At 51.1% G+C, this 23,868-nt stretch overlaps 1 protein-coding gene across 5 annotated transcripts in view; it reads right to left on the bottom strand.

The window, feature by feature from the left end:
• Foxp4 (forkhead box P4) overlaps positions 1 to 23,868 on the bottom strand; it is a 57,146-nt gene that overhangs the window by 13,136 nt on the left and 20,142 nt on the right. For all 5 annotated transcript variants that reach the window (XM_021186185.3, XM_021186187.3, XM_021186186.3 and 2 more), the window contains exons 2-3: positions 23,710 to 23,868; positions 7,317 to 7,412 (exon numbers count right to left, since the gene is read on the bottom strand). The exon at positions 23,710 to 23,868 is cut by the window's right edge and continues 80 nt beyond it. In XM_021186185.3, the coding sequence (XP_021041844.1) occupies positions 7,317 to 7,412; positions 23,710 to 23,868 (255 nt within the window). The remainder of the gene's footprint in view (positions 1 to 7,316; positions 7,413 to 23,709) is intronic.

Here is a 23,868-nt window from a genome sequence, read left to right as displayed (position 1 = left end):
GGGCCTCACCCACAGCGTGGCAGAGTGGTTAGCTCCCAGTGCACCTACCTGGCTTCATATTCTGGTTCTGTCACCTATGGGGCAGTGTCTCTTTTGACCCTTTTGCTTTACATGTTTATTATTATTATTGTTGTTGCTATTTTTCCCCAGGGGGTGATGAGACGGGGTGTCATCGTATGTCTCAGGTTGGCCTTGAACTCCTAATCTTCCTATTTCCCAAGTGCTGGGATCACAGGTCTATGCCTCTATACTTCATTTATTGTATTTGAAGACATTCTCATTCTACTGTAGCCCAGGCTGGTCTCGAACTCCTCTTGCCTCAGCCTTCCAAGTGCTGTGATTAAAGAATGAGCCACATACTCGGCAGAGCTTTGGCTCTGGACATATTGATTTACCCTGTTCTCTGATAAAAGGGAACCAGCAACAGTCGTCAACTGATTCAGGCTACTAGAGAATTAGCAAGAACAGCAGTCAGAGGCTAGCGTGTAGCAGTGGCTGACTAGAATGGCTGTGGTCTCGGGATGCCTGGTTCCAGATGTGGGAGATTAGATGGCACTGGAGCAGGCCACTGGGCCACTTCCAGCTCTTATTTAGCATGTTTGAGACTACTAGCCAAGGCGAACCCGCGTAGGAAGGCAGCTGAGACAGAATCAAAAGCCGCCCACCCACTGGACATAGGGATGACTGCCTGGAATCCCAGCAAGCAGCCAGATCTTGTGAGTTTAACGTCGGTCTGGCGGACACAGCGAATTCCAGGCCAGCTAGAGCTATACCGTGAGATCCTGTCTTCCCCCAAGCAACACACTTGACATGCTCACACTCTGGCATGAGCCGGCCTTGTCCCACACATGGTGGTCCAGAGCAGAGGCCCAGAGAGCACATACTCCTGGGACCGTTCTGGTGACAGTGCATATGAGTGGAGTGGACAGCACAGTAGGCCAGCAGGCATAGAGTCACTTGCCCTCTCTGGTATGTCACTGTCCTCAAACACAGGAGTTGGGCTTCAAGAAATGAACTCAGGATTCCTGAAGCCCAAACAGAGGGACTGTCTGTCTCCTGATCCTTAGCACTCTCTAGGAGGCGCAGGATTCACCTGCAGTAAAAAGGCTTCGAGAAAAAACAATGACATCATATTTTCCCATTGGTCTACCTTCTCTGAGTTCCCTCAGACACAGCAATGCAGTTTGAGCCATCATACAGTCCTATAGTGGCAGCCAGATGCTCCCATGGGACTGTCTGTGTCCTCACTACTCTGTGAGCCCGGCACACACAGGACTAACTTTTTACTCCCATACCCTAATGTAGGATCTGGGACACAAAAGGTGCTCAGCTAAGCGCTTGCTCACAGAACAACTGAAAGACCTTTCCCAACTGACCAGAAGTTTCTTTGTAGGACTAAGTGTCTAGAGGACCCTTCCCTCCACCCCAGCCTGGCCTGTGAGGCAGGGGAGGAGTTGCCCCTCTCCCCTCCATACCCCACCTCAGGCCTCAGCTCTGAGCTAAATCCTGACCTTTCCCCAATACGCTGAGCCCAGATCTGTACTGAAGTCCCTAGAAAGGGTGACAATCCAGCTGTTAGTCTCAGACACACACACACACACACTTGTGGGCTTTTGTTTTTATGTCCCATGCCTTCCCAGAAGTGAATTGGACAGGCCACATAGCTACGGCAACTTGGGATTTCAGCTCTTGTCTACAAAGGACAGGGGTCCCACCACAGGTAGGCCCTGAGGATGGCAGGCAGGGACTGAGCTAGTCTAACTTGAAGTGGCCATGTGGCTCAGCTCTCAGGGTGATTGCCCTCTTTGAAGCATTCAACTCCAAGGCTAGGGATGTGACTCTTGGCGGAGCACTTGCCTAGCATGCAGAAAGCCCTAGGGTGGAACCCCCCAGCACTGTATAAAGTCAGGCATGGTGGTGCATACCTGTAATGCATTAATTAGAGAGCAGAGGCAGGAGAATTCAGTCTTAGCTTCCACTATATATTGAGTTTGAGGACAGCTTGGGATACATGTGACACTGATCCAGAATGTAATAGAATAATGATGATGATGATGATAATGATAATAATGATAATCAACTTTGCCAGGCAGTGGGGGTGGCACATGCCTTTTATCTTAGCATGCAGGAAGTAGATCTCTGAGTTTGAGGCCAGCCTAGTCTAAAAGCAAGTTTCCAGGCCAGGCATGGCTACACAGAGGAACCCTGACTTGAGAATCCAAAAAAATAAATAAGCAATGACATAAATAAATGAAAAGCCAAAGGGCAGTTTCTGCCAGGTCAAGGAACCTAGGTCCTAGGTCACCTGACTGAGGAACTCAGGCCTGAGGCGTGTCAACCTCTCAGCTGGGGCTCTCCATGAGAAGAGGAGGCGGAGGACTGCCACAGTATATATTCAGTGTTGGGGTGCTTCCCATCCAAGTCAATGAGCTGCCACCCTATAAGCAGGCACAGGATCTAGCTCCATTGTCTACAGACACCTCAGCAACCTAGCCCTAGAGAGATCCTGTCTGGGGTAAAGCGGCTGCCTCCTCCTCCTCCTCCTCCTCCTCCCCCTCCTCCTCCTCTTCTTCCTCCTCCTCCTTCTCTTCCTCCTCCTCCTCTTCCTCCTCCTCTTCCTCCTCCTTCTCTTCTTCCTCCTCCTCCTCCTCTTCCTCCTCCTTTTCCTCCTCCTCCTCCTCCTCTACCGGTTTTGTGAGGCAGGTTTTCTCTGTATAGCCCTGGCTGTCCTGGAACTAGCTTTGTAAACCAGGCTGGTCTTGAACTTAACTCAGAGGCCCACCTACCTTCTGCCTCCAAGTGTGGGGGTTAAAAATGTGTGCCACTGTGGTCTAGTTTATTATTTCCCTTTTAAAATTATAATTTTATTATTACTGTTGTATGTATGTGAGAGAGAAGGGGGAGGGAGGGAGAAGAGAGAGAGGGGGGAGAGAGAGAGAGAGAGAGATATCTCTTCCCACCATGGGTTCTAATTCTGGTGGCCAGGCTTGGGTGGCAGGCACTTTTACCCACCAAGCTACCTTGCTTGTTCTTTGAAATCACTAAGCATCAGTGTCCCTACCTGGCCCCTGGGATTCGAACCCCTTCCCTTCTCGGCCTCAGGAAGGAGAAAATGAAGATGCTTAAGTGATAAGCAGGTACCAGGCAGGTGGCTGAGTCATTTCTCCCTGAACGTCCAGAGCAACCGCTGAGGCCTGCCTGCCCAGTATGGAGACCCAGAGGATCTTCCTGGGCACCAAGGTGTGAATGGCTGACAGTGCTGTGACCTATTCTTCCTTGGGGTTTTCTCACTTGGAGGCAGAGGAACGGAAGAGAAAAGGCATTTCTGGCCCCTGTGCCTCTCCCCAGTTGGCTGCAGAAGCCTCGGTGGATGCCTAGACAGCCTTCGCCCTGTGTTCTGTCTGCAGGTGGCTGGCTCAGTGGGGCTCTGAAGTGAGTGGAGGCATCCCTCTCACAGGGTCCCTGCAGACTCACTGGGTTGGGTCAGGATGGACACTGGCCAACTAGGAGGCTCAACAGCTGTGAGCCCATCTAGAGACCAGCCCAGGCCATGAAATGGCCCATAGTGCCACGGCAGGGAGAACGCTGGTTGAATTTTCAGCCAACTCTGCTCGGGCCCTAGCCCTCCACCCACTTTGAATGCAGGAAAGACAGTGGTGGCCAGGAATAGGGTGGAGTGTCTATGATCCCAGCACACGAAGTCTGAGGCAGGAGGATTACCTCAAGTCTGAGGCAGCCTGGGCAATATAGTGAATTCCAGACCAATCAGGACTACAGCCATGAGACCTTGTTTCAAAGAAGTAAATAAAACTGGATGGGAGGGAGGGTGGAATGTAGCTTAGTGGCAGCACTTATCCAAATGCCCACAGAGCTCTGGGCGTAACTCCTAGCTCTACATAAACCAGGGGTGGGGATGCACACCTATAATCCTAAATGGAGACAGAAGGATCAGAAGTTCAACATAGGCCGGGTGCACGCCTTTAATCCCAGCACTTGGGAGGCAGAAGCAGGCAGATTTCTGAGTTCGAGGCCAGCCTGGTCTACAGAGTGAGTTCCAGGACAGCCAGGGCTATATAGAGAAACCCTGTCTCAAAAAACAAAAACAAAACAAAACAAAACAAGACAAAAAACAACAACAAAAAGTTCAACATCCTCTTCCTCTATATCTATTTATAGAACTGGAGGCTAGCCTGGGCTAAATGAGACCCTATCTTTTTTGTTTTTGTTTTGTTTTGTTTTGAGATGGTTTTTCTCTGTGTAGGCCAGTCTTTCCTAGAACATGCTCTGTAGACCAAGATGACCCTGAACTCAGATATCTGCCTGCCCCTGCCCCTGCCTCCTGAGTGCTGGGACTGAAAGTGTGTTCCACTTTGGCCTGGCTGGGACCCTGTCTCAAACAAACAAACAAAAAAGAAAACTCTATAAAACACAGTCAAAGAAAAGGCACAACTTTTGGAACTGTGGAGCTGACAAGCCAATGACCCTAACCCTGGCTACCTCCTCAGAATTCCTGGTGCCCACTGAGCCTCCTAGGATTGACTGCTACCTGTTTACAGCGATGGATCCCCCTCAGCCTCTGTGGTGTTTGGAGACTCACTGATGCTCGCTGCAGGAAGATCATCAATGAGGTAAGGGACAAATGGCCCATCCCGGAGCAGAATGTGCCCACGGGGCCCCAACAACCTCCCTCTGTGACTCATGTCACTCAAGTCCCAAATACACAGCACACGGTTTCTGCTAAAGGGCCAGCCTTAGACTCCCATTTCCCCACCAGCCCAGAGCCCACAGGAAAGCAATTTCTAGGCTCCTAGGACCTGGGTCCCACTTGAGGATAGCGTTTCCACTGTCCCTCCTTAGGGACAGTGAAGATGGCATGTGGGTGGGAGACACGGAGAGCAAAGCTAGCTGGTTGCAGGATAAACAGGAGTGTGTGGGGGGGGGGGGAGGGGCGAAGCTCAACTTCATTCAGACCCAAGGACCCCACGACCCTGGGACCCCAGGAGTTTTAATGGCTTTGGACTTCTCTGATTGAGGAACCTCATAAAACTGAGCTCTGAAGCCAGTTCTTTGGGCTCAGTGTGCTCTCTGCCCTTGTTTGCAGGGCGTGCTGATTTTAATCGTCAACTTCACACAACCTAGAATCACTCAGAATAGAGTCCCCATGAGGGACCGTCTAGATTAGATTGGCTAGTGGGAGTGCCTGTAAGGGATGGTCTTCGTGATCACATTAATTGACAGGTATGTGGGGGTGGGACTTAACACTGTGTTAAGAGGAGAGAAGGCAAACGACCCTGGGCTCATGCGTGCATTCATTCTCTCTGCTCTTGGATGTGAAGTACCAAGCCACCTTGATTCCCCTGTTACGAATGTAGACTGAGCTCGTGAGCCTAAGAAAACCTCTCTTTCCTAAACTGTTTTGTTCCAAGATAGTTTATCACAGAAACAGAAATTAGGGCATGGAGTGACTTTGGACTAGTTAGACACCCTTTCAGAGCCTTGTTTTTTTTTTTTTTTCTCATTTGCAAATGGATTAATAATAGCAGCTGTCCCGTGGGTATGAGGGGCCACCCTTGGATAAGGACTCTGCATTCAGGCTGGCGGGGTGGGGGTGAGTCGGGTGGCTCATTTGGTAAATGCATGAGAAGTCCTGGAGTTTGAACTTTAACCCCACCCCGGGGACCTGCTGGCCAGTCAGTATGCTACTGAGAGACTGTCTCTGAGGAGGTGCTGAGGATTCTGAGGCTACCCGTGAGGGTATCCTGGCCTACACACACACACACACACACACCCCACACACACACACATGCTCATATGCGCACACAAATATGCACACCCGTGCACACACATGAAAGAGAAGAGATACTCAGCATCTGGGGAGGGTATGGGGAAGCTGATTCCCTGGAGGTGAGAAAGGAGAGAAAGAAGGACTTCTTTCTCAGAGCCCCTCACAGCCGCTCGCCTTGGCTAGGGATGTGACCATCATCATCCCAGCCCCCAGCTGGAAAGTCCCCCCCTGATGCGGGTTCTCCTCCAGAGCCACCCAACTCCTCCTGTCCTGCTGGGGCTCTGAGGCACCTAGAGTTCACACCTCCCTGTTTCACAAAGAGGTCCTAAGCCAGGCCAGCCTGGGGAGGGCTGCTGTAGACCCAGAGAACATCTGTGGGGAGATCCCTCATCCTATGAGACCTAGTCTAACAGCCCTAGAGATCTGCCTCTAGTCCCTCCTTCTGTTGCCTTTCTAGACTTTGTGGTCACCCCTCCCCCCTCTCCCAGCCATAACCCTTTGCCAGCGTCCAACTTGGAAGATCTTAGGAGTGCTTAGATTGCTCAGAGGCCACTGACCGCCATGGCTGCACAGCTGTCTGGCACCTTGAACGTTTTCAAAGCCCTTTCCAAACATAAGCTTTAAAAAGAAAACCCAAGCATAGATAACTTGTCTCTGGGCGCTGGGCCTGCGTCCTGAGAGCACCCTGCACCTACCTCATGTCACTGTTCTCCTACGTCCTCCAGGTCCCCTAGGGCCCCAGAGGTCTCAGGATCAACTTTGCACAGTGCCCACCCCATTTTCCCCTTACATAAACTTCCTTTCAGAGCCTGGTTTAATCTTTCCCTCAGGCCCCTGCCCTCTCTGCCCCCCCCCCATCACCACAGCAGGGAGGGGGCTGGGGGTGGTGGTGGGAGGAAGGCGGTTGGCCAGATAGTGACCCAGTGGGACCCAGTCTGCAATTCTCCCAAGTTCTTTGTGACACAAAAGGTAAACAGAAGGCCAGACTTCCCCACCCCCTCCCGCTCCCCCTCCCCCTCCAGCCAGCCAGATGGGCCGACAGGCTGGGGGGGGGGTAAGGGGGGAGAAGGGAAAAAAAGGGCAGATTGTGCAAAGGAAAACAGAAGAGACAGAGAGATGTCAAGAGACAGGAAATGGGGAGAGACTGGGAGAGATGGGGGGAGGGGAGATTTAGTGATTCTTCAACTGAGAAACCTGGGAGGGACCTAAGACTCAGTTTAGGGACAGGGTAACACGTGGGGAGAAAGGACTGCCTGAGAGCCAATGGGAGGAACCCCAGTGAGTCAGGTCCAGAGAGAAGCAGACAAAGAAACTAGGCAGACGTAGCCCTGGCCGATCAGGTGGAGACAAGAGAGGTGTTAGTGTCTCCGCCCCACCCAGCCATGGCTATACTTCTTTCAGAAGCACGGAGCTTGGAAAGTCTGGTGCTCTCTGAGTAGTCTCTGACAGCCCCCACCCCACCAAGAATACCCCCTCCAGCCCTGTCCCCCATCCCACTCCTGCCTAGTATGGGTGGGTCCCCCCTGCTCACCTGCACCGCAGAGGCCGACTGTTTACTGTCATTGTTCCCCGGGGAGTTCAGGCTGGAGGCTTGCTGCAACAGGAACTGCCGGGCCACCTGGAGAGCCTGTAAGACAAGGGGCTGAGTCAGTGAGAGGCCCCAGCAGTGCCTTCAGAAGGGGCTGGGATCCGGGATGAGTACACGGAAGTGGGGGTGGGGTGGGGGGTAGGGATGGGGATGGGGTGGAGGGGGTCGAGCAGTAAGGGGGGGGAGGTGGAGGGTAGTGAGGATCACAAGTCCACATGACCTCGGGGTGAGGATGGAGGTAGGAGTCACTGAGAACAGGATCACAGCGCAGCCTTCAAGAACTCAGAGAATCCATTGGTTTTTCAATTAAGACAACAGATGAAAGGGTCAAGGGTCAAAAGGACTCCAGGTAAAAGGGTTGGATAGCAGCTGCTTCTTGCTGAGCGGCTACAGATCTCTCTCTCTCTCTCTCTCTCTCTCTCTCTCTCTCTCTCTCTCTCTCTCTCTCTCTCTAGCTATTCAGCTATTTATTTATTTATTTTTTAGAGAGGCCATGGCTGCTCTCTGGAACTCACTATGTTCGAGACCAGGCTGGCCTTGAACTCAGAAATCCACTGCCATCACTCAGGCCTGCGGGCAAGCTCTCGATCTTCCTTTATAAAGCTGGGAGGTAGCTTATCTGCTTCCTCATCCAGAGGAGGCAGCTAAGTCCCTAGGAGGTTAAGTAAGTAGCTGGTCCCAAGATCAGTCCAGGAAGTCTGATTTAAGGAGGGGAGGGGTCCAGGTGTCAATCAAGGAGCTATGGGAGTAAGCAGAGCGGGACTGGTGGTGCAGCTCGGGAGGGCTAGGGCGCACAGGTGGGTGGAGGGGAAGGGTCATTGGCCCCAAGGAAATCATATTTGAAGGCTGTGTCTAAATGATTAGTCACATGGGTGCCTGGGCTTGGTGGCCACAGTGACAAAGGACAGGGCCAAGGGAATGACAGGAATCGGATGTGGAGTGTGTGTGGGGGGGTGGGGGAGGGGGTGGGGGGTGCAGCTAGGGATAGGTGGGGAGTGGTAAGTCTGGTCTGAGACTGAAGGGTCAAGGAGACCCAGGAATATGGGTCCACCCATGACCTTGTCCCTAAGACCCGGAGGTGGAGGTGGTGACAGTGGAGACCTGTCTAGTCAGCTCCAGGTTCCTTAAAGCCCTTCTAGAGAGGCCCTGGAGGCAGAGCTCTGGCACCAGGCGGATATGGGAAGCAGTCCCAGCTCTGTATGTAATGTAGTTCTCTGGCTGTGACCTTGGGTAAGTCATCCCATGTCTCAGCGGTTACATCTCTTTATCCCTCTCTTTATCCGCAAAACTGGGACACTACCCACTTCAGGATCACTCAGAGGGATTAAAAGACCAATGCCTGCCGCCGCCGCTGCCGCCTCGTTGGCATTCGGGACATCTGTACCCTTTTCTTCTTGGTAATTCCCAGGTGGCTCCCTACTTAGCCGCTCCCATCAGCCCACACTTGTTAGCCGAAGGTGCCCAACTTGTGGCTGTCTCTCTCACTGCCACTCACACCTGCTTCGTTTGCACGTGGGCCCCACTCTTCTACCCCAGAATCTTTTAGGATAAAACTCCTCTTTCCTTTCTCCTGCACCCTCTTTCCAATGCTTCCCCCATTTGATCAGGCTCAGGGCCTCCGGACAAATCCTTCGGCAAGTGCTCTCCCAGTGAGCCACGCCTCCAGCTCCTGCAGTACCAGGGATGTGTGTGGTAGACACTCACAGCTCGGCAAACACCCTCTGAGCACCCACTGTGTACCCAGGGTAACTATTTATATACAATCCACCTGCGTGGCCCTTCCCAGTGTTGACTGGCATGGCTTCCTGGGGTTTCAGCCTAGTTTACCTTCGGATACTATCTAAATACTCACTGGTGTATCTATGGGAACATGTGCTCCTTGCCAGCCCTGGACCCTGACCACCCCAGCTCTTCCCTGCCCCAAATGTTCCAGACTTCCAGGTGGAGTCAGAACAGAACACTGCCTCTCCCAAAAGGTTTTCTTTAGAAAGCAGAGATCTGACCTTCCTAGGTCCAGAGACTCTGAGATGATAGGAAGAAAATCTGGCGGGGAAAGGCGAGGAGGTGGCCTAGGACCCCTCAGGAAGGTCTTCTGGCCTCTGCTGCCTAGCTTTCACTGGCCTCCAGGTCTAACCTTACATAATGCTTCTTGCTCTCTAAAGCTGGAAAGAGCAGGAAAAAGACAGCCAGGGTGAGAGACGAGGTTGGGGGGGTGGGGGTTGACCCCAGAGCTGATCATCACAGGTGATTCAAAAGAGACACTGGTCAGTGGGAAGGGGACAAATCCCCGATGATGGGGGAATAGCAACAGAGGCATTTCTGAGGATGGAGTGGGGGTGAGAGGGGAGAGCCTGCCCAGTCTCTGGGGTTGCAGAGTAGCCGGGGAGTTCAGTTCATTCCTTACCCACTCTCTTACTCTGTGGTTCCCTGGAGCATGAAATTACAAGATTTACAGGGTGGGGGCAATGTAGTCAGCAGGCCCTCCGCTCGCCCCTCATAAGCTCCCTTTCCCTCCTCCCACCCCGCCCTCAGCATCTCCCACTTGGGCCAGATTTTTTCCACTCAACTGACAGACTGCTCTGCTCCTTGCCGCTCTTCTCTTCCCCACCTTCATTAGCATGAAGTACCTACTGTGTGCTAGGGCAGGTTAGGTGGTAGGGGCTCCCGTCCCCACATATAAGGACCTCATGTGCTGTGGAGCTCTGAGCAGGCCATCCAGAGAAGTCTTGGAGTCCTGGAGGAGTCAAGCTCCTCAGGGGACAAGGAGGAGAAAGAGAGGTGTTCCTACGGCAGTGATAGCACACAGGAAGTGGCATGTGGCAGAGGCAGAGGGGACTGGAAGTAAGTACCATGGCAGGCAGAAAGCTGAACTGTGCTGGGGAGGCAAGAGGAGAGGCTGGAGAAGGATGCAGAGACACCAGAAGCTGGGCGCTGTGTCTCCAGGCACCCCAGCCAGCCACCCACTCATTCATTCACTCACTAACTCACCCTCCTCTTCCCACCACACGCAGGTCTTGCCCTTGGTGGTGGGGAGCTGATGGTGGACAAACTAAGTTCTTTTCTCATGCTTGCCTAGAGTCAGCCTTGACCCAACAGGAACCTATTACCACCTAAAGAATACACTGTAGCCGGGTGTGGTGGCGCACGCCTTTAATCCCAGCACTTGGGAGGCAGAGGCAGGCGGATTTTTGAGTTTGAGGCCAGCCTGGTCTACAAAGTGAGTTCCAGGACAGCCAGGGCTATACAGAGAAACCCTGTCTCGAAAAACCAAAAAAAAAAAAAAAAAAAAAAAAAGAATACAGTGGTGTGTGTTGGCAGATCCCAGGGCTGTGGCCTAAGCTCCCCTTCTTGGATGGCCATGGCCTGTCACACAGTGGACAATGACTGCTGTTCTGGGCTCTATTTTATGCCATGGGTTTTGCTGTCCGCACACCTAGGCCCTGACTGAAGACAGTGCTCTGGGAGCCTTGGGCATGCCCCAACCCGAGCTGCCTTTTTGTACACTGCTTGCCTAATGGATCTAAGGCAGGTCTAAGACATTGGAGCTTCATTTGAGTTTCATTTACCCATCAGTGTGAAGCGCCAAGTGTCAAGGTCTTTCCTGCCCCGCCACTGAGGGCTGAATGAACCACCGGACCGGCAGTCTCTGAGATATGGAAGCAACAGGTCCTGAACTCACAGCCAGGCTCACCTATTTTAATGATGCTGACCAGACTGGAGCCACCATTGTGTGTTTGTGTGTGTATGTGCATGTATATGTGCATGTGTGCCTGCATGTGTGTGCACATGTGCATACATGTAAGTGTGTGCGCATATATGTGCATGCGTATGCATGTAGGGATCAGAGAATAACTTCGTGAAGTCTGTTTTCCTCTTTCTCCTTTACATGGATTCTATGGTCTGATCTCAGACGGTCGGGTTTACACAGCAAGCCCTTTACCGACTAAGTCACCTCATGGGCCACGAGCTCCTTAATTGCACTGATATTGTCAGCAGCTGTGAGCTTCCCATCCCAGCACAGAAGTCATTATCCCTGCACACACAGTCCATGGGATCCAGGCTAAGTGTGGAAGGCTGGCCCAGGCTGATCCCAGTTCAACGGCAAGCCTTGTGGTCTCCAAGTTCTGGAGAACGTCAGGGTAGGCCCACTGAGCCAGTGCCAAAATACATTTGTGGACACTAAAAGAACTCGGTCGGAGCACCCTCCACCCCTCGAAGTAAGCTAGAACAGGCAGGTGTAACCATGTTCACTTTAGGGGACAGAGAGATGGCTCAGTGGTTAAGAGCACTGACTGCTCTTCCAGAGGTCCTGAGTTCAATTCCCAGCAACCACATGGTGGCTCACAACCATCTGTAATGGGATCTGATCCCCTCTTCTGGGTGTGTATGAAGATAGATCACTCAAACAAACAAACCATCCATGTTCACTTTAAAGACAAGGAGAAAGGCCCAAGGTAACAGGGCCTCATGAAGGGGTCCCAAGGCTGTAAGCAAAATTATGAGGTCTAGGCTTCTAGTACTCTGAACAGGCAAGGGGACCAAGTTTCCTAAGCATGGCCCCCGAGAAGGAAAGCTGTTCAGATGCCCAACACAGGACAAGCCACCAGGGAAATCTTTTTGGTTGTGTTTCTGTTTATTTGAGACAGGGTCTCACTATGAAGTCTTGGCTGCCCTGGAGCGCCTTGTGTAGACCAGGCTGGCCTCAAACTCAGAGACCTGGCTGCCTCTGAGTCCTGAGCTCTGGGGTTAAAGGTGTTCGTCATCAGGGAAACCTTGAGGGATAATAAAGGAGGGTTGAGGAGGCTGAAAATTAGGGAGCAACCCCCTCCCCCAGCCTCCTTTTTCTCTTCCCAGTCTTCGAACCGAAAAGCAAACGCGGGCTGGGGATGCAGCTTACCATACATACTGTATACCGTCCACACTTAAAGTACTAGACTGTTTGACTTGAATGCACAAAGCTGTTGTCATGAGACAGGATGAAACCTGTTTCTGCTCCAGCTCACACAAAACCAATCTAGGTGGCAAGTGCCTGTAATCTCAGCTCGGGAGGTAGAGGCACAAGGATTAAAAGTTTGGGGCCATGCAGGTGGCGTTGGCAGCGGTGGCGATGGTGCGCACATCTAATATCGGCACTCGGGAGGCAGTGGCAGGTGGATCTCTGAGTTCAGAGGCTAGCGTGGTCTACAGAGAGAATTCCAGCCCAAACCAAAACCAAAAAAGAGGTGGGAGGAGGAGGAGAAGAAAGAAAGAAAGAAAGAAAGAAAGAAAGAAAGAAAGAAAGAAAGAAAGAAAGAGTGAGTAAGTAAGTTAGTTCAGGGCCATTCTTAAATATATAGTTTTTGTTTTTGTATTTGTTTTTGTTTTTATTTTTCAAGACAGGGTTTCTCTGTATAGCCCTGGGCTGTCCTGGAACTCACTCTGTAGACCAGGCTGGCCTCGAACTCAGAAATCCGCCTGCCTCTGCCTCCCGAGTGCTGGGATTAAAGGCATGTGCCACTTGAGGCTAGCCTGAGCTACAAGAGACCTCATCTCAAAACCAAAAAACCCAAAACTAAACAAAAAGCCAACACACACTATGCTATGTTTTGTGGGTCAAGGCTATCCTCTTTTAGGGGAGAGCTGTATTGTTCGCTCAGCACACAGACTCTGGCAAAAGGGATGAGACAGAGACCTCTCCCCTCCCCCTTTATGCTGAGCGACCTTAGCAAAGCCTGACCCTCAGTCTGTTCCTCTGAAAAGCCAGAGTGAGCTCTAACTGCCCTTCACATGGGTCCTGTGTAGAAACACATGGGACAACATACATGAAGGACTTAGCTCAGCACCTGGCACGCAGAACCAAAGTATTGTCATTATCACCAAGCGTCCACTGAGTACTTGTGGTTACTGCATGGTATCACCTGAATGAAGGTTTGGTTCACACCCTTCTCCTATCCCTCCTCAAGCTTGAGAACTCCTGAAGGGAGCTGAGCTCCCCTCTTGCGCCCGCAAGTCATCAGCAGGATCCCCACAAGTGTCTATGGCAGGTGGATGGAATCAGAGAGCATCCAGCAAGCGTCCGGAACAGAGGCCGAAGCTGCGAGCTGAGAACAGGGTTGGCTGCATTAAAAAGAAAAAGTCTTGGGGCCCAGAGAGATGGCTCAGAGGTTAAGAGCACTAGCTGCTCTTCCAGAGGACCAGGGTTCAATTCCCAGCACCCCTATGGTGGCTCACAACTGTCTGTAACCCCTGTTCCAGTAGATCCAACGTCCTCACCCATGCAGGCAAAACACCAACTTAGATAAAACAAAAGTAAAAAGAAGAAGGAGTCTCAGGAAAGAGGGCTCTCCTACCTCTGGGCTGAGGCTATGCAGCTGAAGATGGGCACAGGGATGCTCAGAGCCTTTTGCCAGGCTGAGGACCCCAGTTTGTGTTGGCCCCTCTCCACCCCTCCATGTGCACTCAGGGCTATGCTGGAAGAGTACATTGCTTATCCTCTGCCTGGCAGCCTTGAGTGTTGGAGGGCATCGAGCCAAGTGCGGTCCAAATGGTTGGTTATGACCCCGTGATTGGTCTGAATGTCCTATCAGTAAAGGAATGTCAGATAGGTCAACAAAGAACATGGAGAGCCCAGAAAGGGGCTCAGGCCTAACCCAGAGACACAGTGGTTTAAGCAGGGCCAGCATCCACTAGATCTAAAGCTGGGCTCTGCAGGGAAAAGGAACTGAGAGCCTGCCACGGGGGATGGGAGACTCCACACTAGCAAATTACGTTCACGGGTGGTGGTGAGGGCGGCCCTAACCAGTAACACCACAGTTTTTTGTGTGCCTCTGGAAATAGTTGACAAAACTGGAATTCAGTCTCATCCATACTGTGTTGATAGTTCTGTGAGCTTCAGGGATTAAATTCAGGTCACTAAGCACTCGGGGCAAGCATCTTCAGCCCCGGAGCCACGTTACTGGTCCTGCACTGATCATGAATGTGTCTGGGGCAGGCTGGATTTAGGTGCCCAGGGATGCTACATACACCGGCCCCTTTCCAGAGTCTTACATCCGAGAATCGAGGAGCCACTGTCAAGTTCAAGAAACAACTCTTTTTCCTTTCTTTCTTTCTTTCTTTCTTTCTTTCTTTCTTTCTTTCTTTCTTTCTTTCTTTCCTTCCTTCCTTCCTTCCTTCCTTCCTTCCTTCCTTCCTTCCTTCCTTCCTTCCTTCCTTCCTTCTCTCTCTCTCTCTCTCTCTTTCTTTCTTTCTGTTTTTTAGAGATAGGGTTTCTCTGTGTAGCCTTGGCTGTCCTGGAACTCACTCTGTAGACCAGGCTGGCCTCGAACTCAGAAATCTGCTTGCCTCTGCCTCCCAAGTGCTGGGATTAAAGGCGTGCACCACCACTGCCCGGCAAGGAACAACTCTTAACTGGCTAGTTTAGAGAGCGAACAACTACCAGACAAACCAATCCTGAGGCAGCTAAGCCCTATACTGAGAAGGCCAGCTACATAAAGCACTGCAGGGAGGCTTCTGAGGGAGATTCCTTGCCACAGAGGCCCCTAATCCTTCCCAGGGAGAGTGTTCAAGGCTGAGAGACAGGTGGTGCAAAGGCCCCGGGGTAGAAAAAGCGAAGCAGGAGGCCTATCGCACATGTGCGAGCTGGCGCATGGAGGCCAACGGTCAGCACCGCGTAGCCTCCTCAATAGCCGCCCCTTTGGTTTTTGAGACAGCGTCTCTCGAGTTTCCCCATTTGGCTGAGCTAGCTGGCCAACTAACTGCCGGTCTCCGCCTTTACAGTACATTCCAGACCTTTTAAATGGGCACAGGGACTAGAACTCAGGTTTTCACGCTTGTTTACCAAGCATTTCACTTGCCTGGGTCATGTCCCTGATCTGTTGGTTTTTGTCTTTAATATTATTTTTTAAACTTTTTTAAAAAAAGATTTATTTATTTATTTATACTGTTAATGTTTTCAGACACAAGAAGAGGGTATCGGATTCCATTACAAGTCACCATGTGGATGCTGGGAATTGAACTTAGGACCTCTGGAAGAGCAGTCAGTGCCCTTGACCACTGAGCCTTCTTTCTTCCTTCCTTCCTTCCTTCCTTCCTTCCTTCCTTCCTTCCTTCCTTCCTTTCTTTCTTTCTTCCTTCCTTCCTTCCCCCCTCTCCCTCCCTCCCTTCCTTCCTTCCTTCCTTCCTTCCTTCCTTCCTTCCTTTCTTCTTTCTTTCTTTCTTTCTTTCTTTCTTTCTTTCTTTCTTTCTTTCTTTCTTTCTTTCCTCTCTTCCTTCCTTCCTTTCTTTTTTAAAATTTATTTTATGTATATGAGTACATTGTTGCTATGTTCAGACACACCAGAAGAGGACATCAGATCCCATTACAGATGGTTGTGAGCCACCATGTGGTTGGTGAGAATTAAACTCAGAACCTCTGGAAGAGCAGTCAGTGTTCTTAACCACTGAGCCATCTCTCCAGCCCCCATCTATCTTTCCAGCCCATCTTTAATATTCTTTTCTCTTAGTGTGCATGGTCTTTTTTGTCTTTGCCTGCATGTGTGTCTATGTACGACATATGTGCCTGGTGCCCACAGAGGTCAGAAGAGGGCATCGGAGTACAGCCAGTTGTGAGTCGACATGTAGGTGCTAAGAATCAAGCCCCAACCCTCAAGGAGAAAGTCAGTGCTGTTCAAACACTCAGCCATCTCTCTAGCCCCATCTATTTCTGTTTTTTAAGACAAAATCCTGCTATTTGTGGACTAACCTTAAGTGTATGACTTTCCTCCCTCAGCCTCTCGGCGCATGGACTACAGGCGCGCACCTGCATGCCAGGCCGGTCGGATGAAGGTCACCTCATTCGACACTGGAGATGGGGGAATCCTCTGGAAGACTTTGAGCAGAAAGTGATACCTGCCCCCCCCCGATCCCCCCCCCTCCGCCGGCTAGTAAACAACAGGCATCTAATAAGTGTTCCTACACGCTCACCCATTCCTCAAAACTCTTTTCAGACAGATGAGAGGGGGTGGCAGGGAAAGGGGGCAGGGCACCACGGAGGGAACTGACCTCAGGAACTGACACAGTGGCTTTGTCCACCAATGAAGAGACGTAAAGATGAAATTACAGGGGTGGTGGGGGTGGTGGTGGTGGTAGTAGTGGTGTGTGTGGGGGGCAAAAGTCGTGTGGTGGGGAAGACTATAAAACCCCCAAAGTGATTCTACTTTTCTTCCCTTGGAGACCTCTCTCTCTCTTTCTCTCTCTCTCAAGCTTTTTGGAAAAGACTGTAAATTTTTTTTTTTGTTTGTTTTACACCAACCTCGTAAAAATGACATCGGCACATTCTCGAATTAGAACCATTAAAATGAAACCCAGAGAAGCTCACATAGACAGGGCCCACGAGGGTGGGAGACATCATGTCATGGTACAGTTCCCGAGTCTCCCTGCCAACTCCACAGAGGGCTCCCTCTTCATGCAGAGGTCGGCCTCTGCAGGTGAAGAGCAGCCAGGGGTCTGCAGTACAGAAAGGACTTGGGTCTTTGGGAGGCTTCCCCATCCTTCCCTTGTAGGCACCAGCACAGGTGAGCTCAGCTCCCAGTGACAGCCAGAGCCAGCTTGGCATAGTGTTACAGTGTTGCAAGAGACAGGGTGGCATTCCCAGTGGTTGAAGGGATGGTATCCAGACACCATCAAGGACCGAAAGTGCAGAGGTGGAGAGGGTGGTTCATAGTCAGGCCCTCTGTCTTAGCTGTAGAATTCTCTGGAAGCGGGTCTATTCTGCCCTGCCTGGCCCCAGCTAATTCTATAGGGGGCTGGGTTTAGACTACAAACTGCCAGATCCCTTCTTTCCCCCAGGGCTCCTATTAGAGCATCTCAGAGCAACACCAGCTCCCACTGAAGGTTTTAGGGGAGCCCTATGGGTGGCTAGAATACAACTTCCCCCCAACCCTACCCTAAGCCCATTGCCTTCAGGTGAAAAAGATCCCCCAAATCTTCCTCCAGCACCTCAATCCTCCTCAGTGGGGATGAATCCTCTGCCATGGAAAGGGGAGTCCCTCCCCCAAGCCTTGGGTCCTTTCCTTTCTCCTAAAGGGAGGCAGGCTACCTCTTGGCAGAAGGGTGACCTTTGGCTTACTAATTCTGCCTTTTCCCCATCGACTTTGGAGCTGAGGTACAGTGAGTGCCCTGGGTACTGTACCCTGGGTAGTATCTCTTTGGACGCCCCAGCTCCTCTGGGGAGGGGCTCCATCTCCATTTGGACAAAGAGAAGTTAGCTGCAGGGACCAGAGCTGAAGCAGAGGAATCCAGAGCATGAGGCCGGGAGTCCTGAAGACACGGGCCCCTGACCAGCAGGAAGCCTTCAGACAACTGTTGGCAGCCAGTGTGCACTGGGGCGGGGCTGATCCCCACTGGAAGCTTTCTTTCCACCCAGCCCTTCTAAGTAGCTTGGGCAGAAGCGGGCCAGATGGAGGAAAAGACTTTCTATTCTTCTTCTCCCCTCCCCCAACCCCCTGACTCCCTAACCCCCCCCATCTCTTTCTCTTTGGAGGGGGTGAGTTAAAAGCCCATTACTTTGCGGAGCCCCCCAACCCTTTTGAATCTCCCTCACAGGATGTGACCAGGGTGGGATTTGGCCCGGTTGCTGTGGCAACTGAAGGGGGAGTTCCCAGACGCTAGGCAACCCTCTGGTGACCCTCCCTGACCTGTCACCCCTGCAACCCAAGGACAATGGGAACGCTGGGGCTGGGGGCCCAGCCCTTTCAGCTCGGTGTGGCCAGAGGCTCCGAATCCCCCACCCTGCCAGTTCAGCCTGCCTGGCTCCAAGTCCAGCTGGCTGCCAGCACACCCGGACCAGACCCTGAGATCTTCCAAAACCAGGGGCACACCTCTCACAGCCCAAACCCAAAGGGCATCTGTGGCTCCACACAGCCTTTTCAGTAGCAGAGGCAAAATAAGGCTCCACCATTACTTGTTCAGGGTGACCTGCAACTCAAATATGGTGGTAGATGGCCTTGAATGTCTTAGGTTTCTGTTTCCATCTTTCAAGTACAGGTGCTATAGGCCTATGACATCGTGCGCAGTTTACGCTGAGGATCGAACCCATGGCACTAGGTATGGAGGGCAAGTGCTCTACCAACTGAGCTAGTGTTTCTGCTAACGGATCCCAAAGGTCTGTGGTCCTCCTACACCACCTTCCCAGGATCGCGTCTCCACAGAGCACAGCAGTTGATGTGAGGAGAGCCCCATAGGGACTACAGAGCTTGGCATGCCAGTGGCTCTGTTACTAATAAAGGCTCTGGGAAATACTGAAATGAGGTACCAAGGGACTCCGTGCAGCCAGAACTGGCCTGGCAGCTAAGCCGGGTCACCCCTTCACCTCTGTTTAAACAAGGTCGCAGCCTGTGGTTGCATGGAGACGGAGCACCAGCTCTTGCTCTGAAGTGACGTGGCTGCCCTCTTCAGCACTGTTTGCTCTGTCCTGCCTCCGCCTGATGTCTGACAGCCCTGTCTGGCTGTCTCTCAACTCATTACTCTTAAAGGCCAGGACTAGATTTGTTTACCCACAGCAGACAGACAGGGACCCACAGAAAAGGGATCAGGGATGGGACACCCTGGAAGGCAAGATGACAAAATGTGACCTGCAGACTTATTCTGTCAAGCCTCTGCCTCTAAGCAGGCACGAAGAGTGGCCTCTTAGGGCAGTGGGCAGAGCCTCCCTGTGCTCCTTTTTCTGACACAGGGATTCAGTGTCTCTACTTCATCATGTACCACTATGCTTTGCAAAGATACTTGTGCACCTCTGTGTGTGTGTGTGTGTTTACATGTGTGTGCCAGCCTGCTCAGCCGTGCAGGTTTATGTGTTGAGGTCAGTGGCTGACAGTGGGATATCTCCCTCAACTGCTTTACCACATTACTGTTTTAAATGTTATCCATCTAGTCTTCAAGGGTGATAGACCTGTATACAATGTATTCACATTGTATCAACCCCCAGGCCCCTATGGATCCTCACCTTCTTGAGACAGTGTCTCTCACTGAACCTGGGACTTACAGTTTCACCTAGACTAAATGGCCAGTGGTATCCGGGGACTCCTCTCTCTGTCACCCAAAAACACACTATGCTGGGATTACAGGTTTGTCCCATGACACCCAACATGTATGTGGGTGCCAGGGATCCAAGCTCAGGTTCTCATGCATGTACTGTCTCCACTCAGCCATCTCCAGAGTCCCAGGACCACTGAGGTTTGACCGGGGTCTCGCCAAGTAGCCCAGACTGTTCTTAAACCTGAGATGCTCTGGCCTCAGCCTCCTGGGTGCTGGGATTATTGGCATGTGAGACTACACTTGGCTTTACAGTTACTTTTGTTTTCTGCATTCTTTAATTAATTTTTACTATTAGTGTGTATGTACGTGCAGCTGGTGCGCAGGTGCCACGCTGTAAGCGCGAGGATAACTTTCTTCTTCCACTATGGGCTCTGGGGCTTGGGCTTACTCAGCAAACGACTCATCGTGTCACGGATCTTGCATCTTTTTCTTGTTTAAGAGACCCTTGCAGGGCTGGAGAGATGGATTGGCGGTTAAGAGCACTGACTGCTCTTCCAGAGGTCCCGAGTTCAATTTCCAGCAACAACATAGTGGCTCACAACCATCTGTAATGGAATCAGATGCCTTCTTCTGGTGTGTCTGAAGACAGCTAGCGTGCACTCGTATACATAAAATAAATAAATCTTTAGAGAGAGAGAGAGAGAGAGAGAGAGACCTTGCTCACCAAGCATTCACACATGTGTTTAGCAGCTACAGTGTGTAAAGAAGTTCTTCCTTCCACAGGCAGGTAGGTGACTGGGTGCCTGTAGTGGGAGCCACGAGGAGGGAGGGCTCCGCCAGGAGGGAGGGCTCAGCCCTGAAGGAGGCACCCGGAAGCTGTCAGTGCTGCCTTCCATGATGTGGGAATGACATGGCCCCCTCCCCAGGGAGGGCAAGGTAACTTAATGACATTTAACGACAGGGTGAATCCAAAAGCTGTCTTCCGCAGACTTCCTGCTTGTGGCTGAAAGGCGGGTAAGACCCAACAGAGCAACTTCCTTTTCTCCAGCTTGCCTACCCCACCAATAATAACATCTGTGTTGGGGGTGGGGGAGGGGGGAAGGGGCACAACCTCCATTTGTCTGTCAGAAGTGGGAGAACGACCCTCAGACTGTGGTTTCACTTTACTTGAAAATCTCATAGTTTTAGAGCCAGTGAAACTTTCTTTCTTTCTTTTTTTTAAATCTCACATATTTTCCTTGGGCCTGGGCTCTTCGCCCACAGTAAGCCCAAATGGATAAAACGGACCTCTGCCGCCGGCCTCCAAATCCCCATCCTGGTTTATTTGCGAAGAAGCCAATACAGGATTTTCCAGGACTTTGGTACTTAAGACAAACAGGAACAATTGGACCGTGGAATTGTGATGGGAAGTCGTGGCCTCTGTCCAGGGCAGAGCCCAGAAACTTGATCGGTACGGACAGTTCTGTCTCTCTCACCCAAACATCTCCCCAGTTACCCAGAGGCCTGTGTTTATGACTCGTGGCAAGCTTTCTTTTTTGCTTTTGAAAATTGCATTTTATTTATTTACTTATTTTGTGAGTATGTATGTGTGTACAGGAGCCACAGTGCACGTGTGGAGGGCAGGGTACAGCTTTTTAGAGTCAATTCGTTCCTTCTGCCTTGTGGGTCCTAGGGATTGAACTCAAGTTGTCAGGCTGGGTGACAAGCCTGAGTCATTTGCTGGCCCCAAGGGTTTTATTTATTTATTTATTTATTTTTAATAAAAGTTTCCAGTTTAGGTGGCTGTTCTAACCCACAGGGCACAACTGAAATTGTGCCTAGATCTCTTTGCAAAGAGATGTGGTGAGGTCCAAAAACAGCGCTATGAATCATGTGGCCTCCGGAAACTTCTAGGAGTACATCTTTTTAATATTTATTTTAAATTATGTGTATTTTATATTGAGTGCAGGTGCCTATAGAGGCCAGAAGAGGGCACCAAATCCCCTGAGACTGGAGTTGGAGATAATTGAGTTGCATACCGGTACTGTGAATGAAGCCTAAGTCTGCAAGAGCAACAGATGTTAACTGCTGGGTCACCTCACCTCTCCAGTCCACGTTTGGCGATCATATACATATACATATACATATACATATACATATACATATACATATACATATACATATACATATACATATACATATACATATACATATACATATACATATACGTGTGTATATATGTGTGTGTGTGTATATATATGTGTGTGTGTATCTGTGTGTGTATATATGTGTGTGTGTGTGTGTGTATGTGTGTGTGTGGGTGACTCTGCTCCATCCATCAGAAAGCACAGACTCAGTGGGTTGCTTCCCACAGAGACTGCTTAAGAAGGGAGAGGAGATTGCCCACCCACTCCCAGAGACCATATATCCCTGAGGACTCTTTGATCCTCGGTCACACATGGTGGAAGAAAAGAACTCTCGGAAGCTTCATAAATGAATGCACAGTGGCATACGAACATTGCATATACGCGCGCGCGCACACACACACACACACACACACGCGCACACACACACACTTTCACAAATGTAACATAAAAAATAAGATGCCACTGGGCAGTGGTGGCACACGCCTTTAATCCCAGCACTTGGGAGGCAGAGGCAGGTGGATTTCTGAGTTCGAGGCCAGCCTGGTCTACAGAGTGAGTTCCAGGACAGCCAGGGCTACACAAAGAAACCCTGTCTCGAAACCCCACCCCACCCACCCAAAAAAAGATGCCAGGTGTGGTGGCTTACTCCTTTAATGTCAGCAGAGGCAGGATCTCTGAGTTCCAGGCCAGCCATAGCTACATAGTAAGACCTTGTCTCAAACCAAACCAAACAGAAACAAACCAAAAAAAAAAAAAAAAAAAACCCGCACAAAGATGGAGGGTGATTAAGGCAGGCACCCTAAATCCATCTCTGACACCCCCCCCCAAGGAGCACACATATACAAGCAGCACTCACAGAACCCTAAGTTCCCACCTACTGGAACAAGTGTCACATCTGTCGGCTTCTGGTCAGTATTTTAGTGGCCGAGGCTAATAAAGGTGCTGGCTGAGACTGAGGACAGGTTCCTTCTGTCCCTGCTTTGAAGCCCTCTGATTAGTTGAAGCACCAGTAAGCTGCTTCTAGTGCAAGTCTTGGGTATTATGGGGATGTGGTGTGGTGTGGTTGAGGAGCCTGGGTTAGAGAGAAGGCTGGAGGAGGCACAAAGGCCCTGGCTGCACAGCAGAGGAGGATGGTATAGGGCACATGTGGGGTTCTCCTGTTCTGCTTTCCCTAAGATGTGCAACAGTTTAAGAGGCAAAATCAGACAAGGCTCCAAGACTAGGGCTGGCTGGCTGATTCTTCTGAACTCTGTAAGCATGATCCCCTCCACCCTAACCCCTGGGCGGAGCTGGGACCTAGTGGCTCCATTCATTTATAACTATGTTCTCCACCTAATGCCTCTGCATCTTCAGAGAGGCCTGGCTTGAACTCTCGGAGCCCTGCCCTTCAGGGTGGAGATTATAGGATAGAAGAGGAAAGGGAACAGACTGGGGTCCTACTGTGAGCTTTTACATACGAGCCAGCGCTGGAGAGGTGGCTCAGCAGTTAAGAATATTTACTGTTCAACCACAGAGCCTGAGTTCGATTCCCAGCACCTATATCAGGTGGCTCATAACCATTGATAATTCCAGCTCCTTGGTACCTGACACTTATGGCCTTTACAGGCACCTGAACTCACAGTGCATACTGTGTGCAAAATGTAGACATACACATAATTAAAAATATAAAAATAAATCTTAGTAAGTATGTATGCATGCATGTATTCATGGGACGGCCTTTCCCGTCCCTTCCTAGGACTTCTTGCAGATGCTTTGGCTACTGGTGCCTGTAAGTTCAACCTCTTCACAGCATGGTTCAGGGACCTAGGCAGACTTGGAATGGCAGATAGCTCAAAGTAGAAATAAAGAAATAAATTCCAGTGTGCTCAGCACCTCTCCCAACCCTTCTTAATACAGCCAGTTTCCCAGCCACGTGCCTACAAGAGCCAAGACACCCACGCACTCAAAACAGACTTTCAAAGCCTGCTGCCCAAGGCGGCTGTCGGTCCTTATGGCTTTGCTGGGACTATTTCAAACTCCATAAACTTGGGCTCGCAGTACCACTTAGAGCTCCTCAGGCTCAGGCTAGCCATCAGAATAGGAGACACACGGGGAAGTCCCTGGAGGCTGGCCCTGCTCAGGAATCGAAAAGCCAGGCTGCTCTGGGGGGACAGAGCAGTGGTGTCCCTGTGACCCAGAGGATGTGGGATAAAGGCCTGCGGAGGTCAGCCTCCTCCTACCTGTTGCTGTTGGAAGTGCAGAAGCTCCGCGGGGCTCATCTCGCCATTGCTGTCGGCTCCTCCGCTGGCTGCTTCCCTGCCTGAGGCATCCCTACCGGCAGCCGGGGCCGTGCCTGCGGTCCCGGCCCCACCGCTGCCATCAGCCTGCGCAGAGAGGCT

Source organism: Mus caroli, unplaced genomic scaffold (genome assembly GCF_978045245.1).
Source record: "Mus caroli unplaced genomic scaffold, Mus_caroli_1 scaffold_18, whole genome shotgun sequence".
NCBI classification, from domain to species: Eukaryota; Metazoa; Chordata; class Mammalia; order Rodentia; family Muridae; genus Mus; species Mus caroli.
The sequence above is the reverse complement of the archived record's forward strand: the minus strand, read 5'-3'. Positions and strand labels throughout refer to the sequence as shown.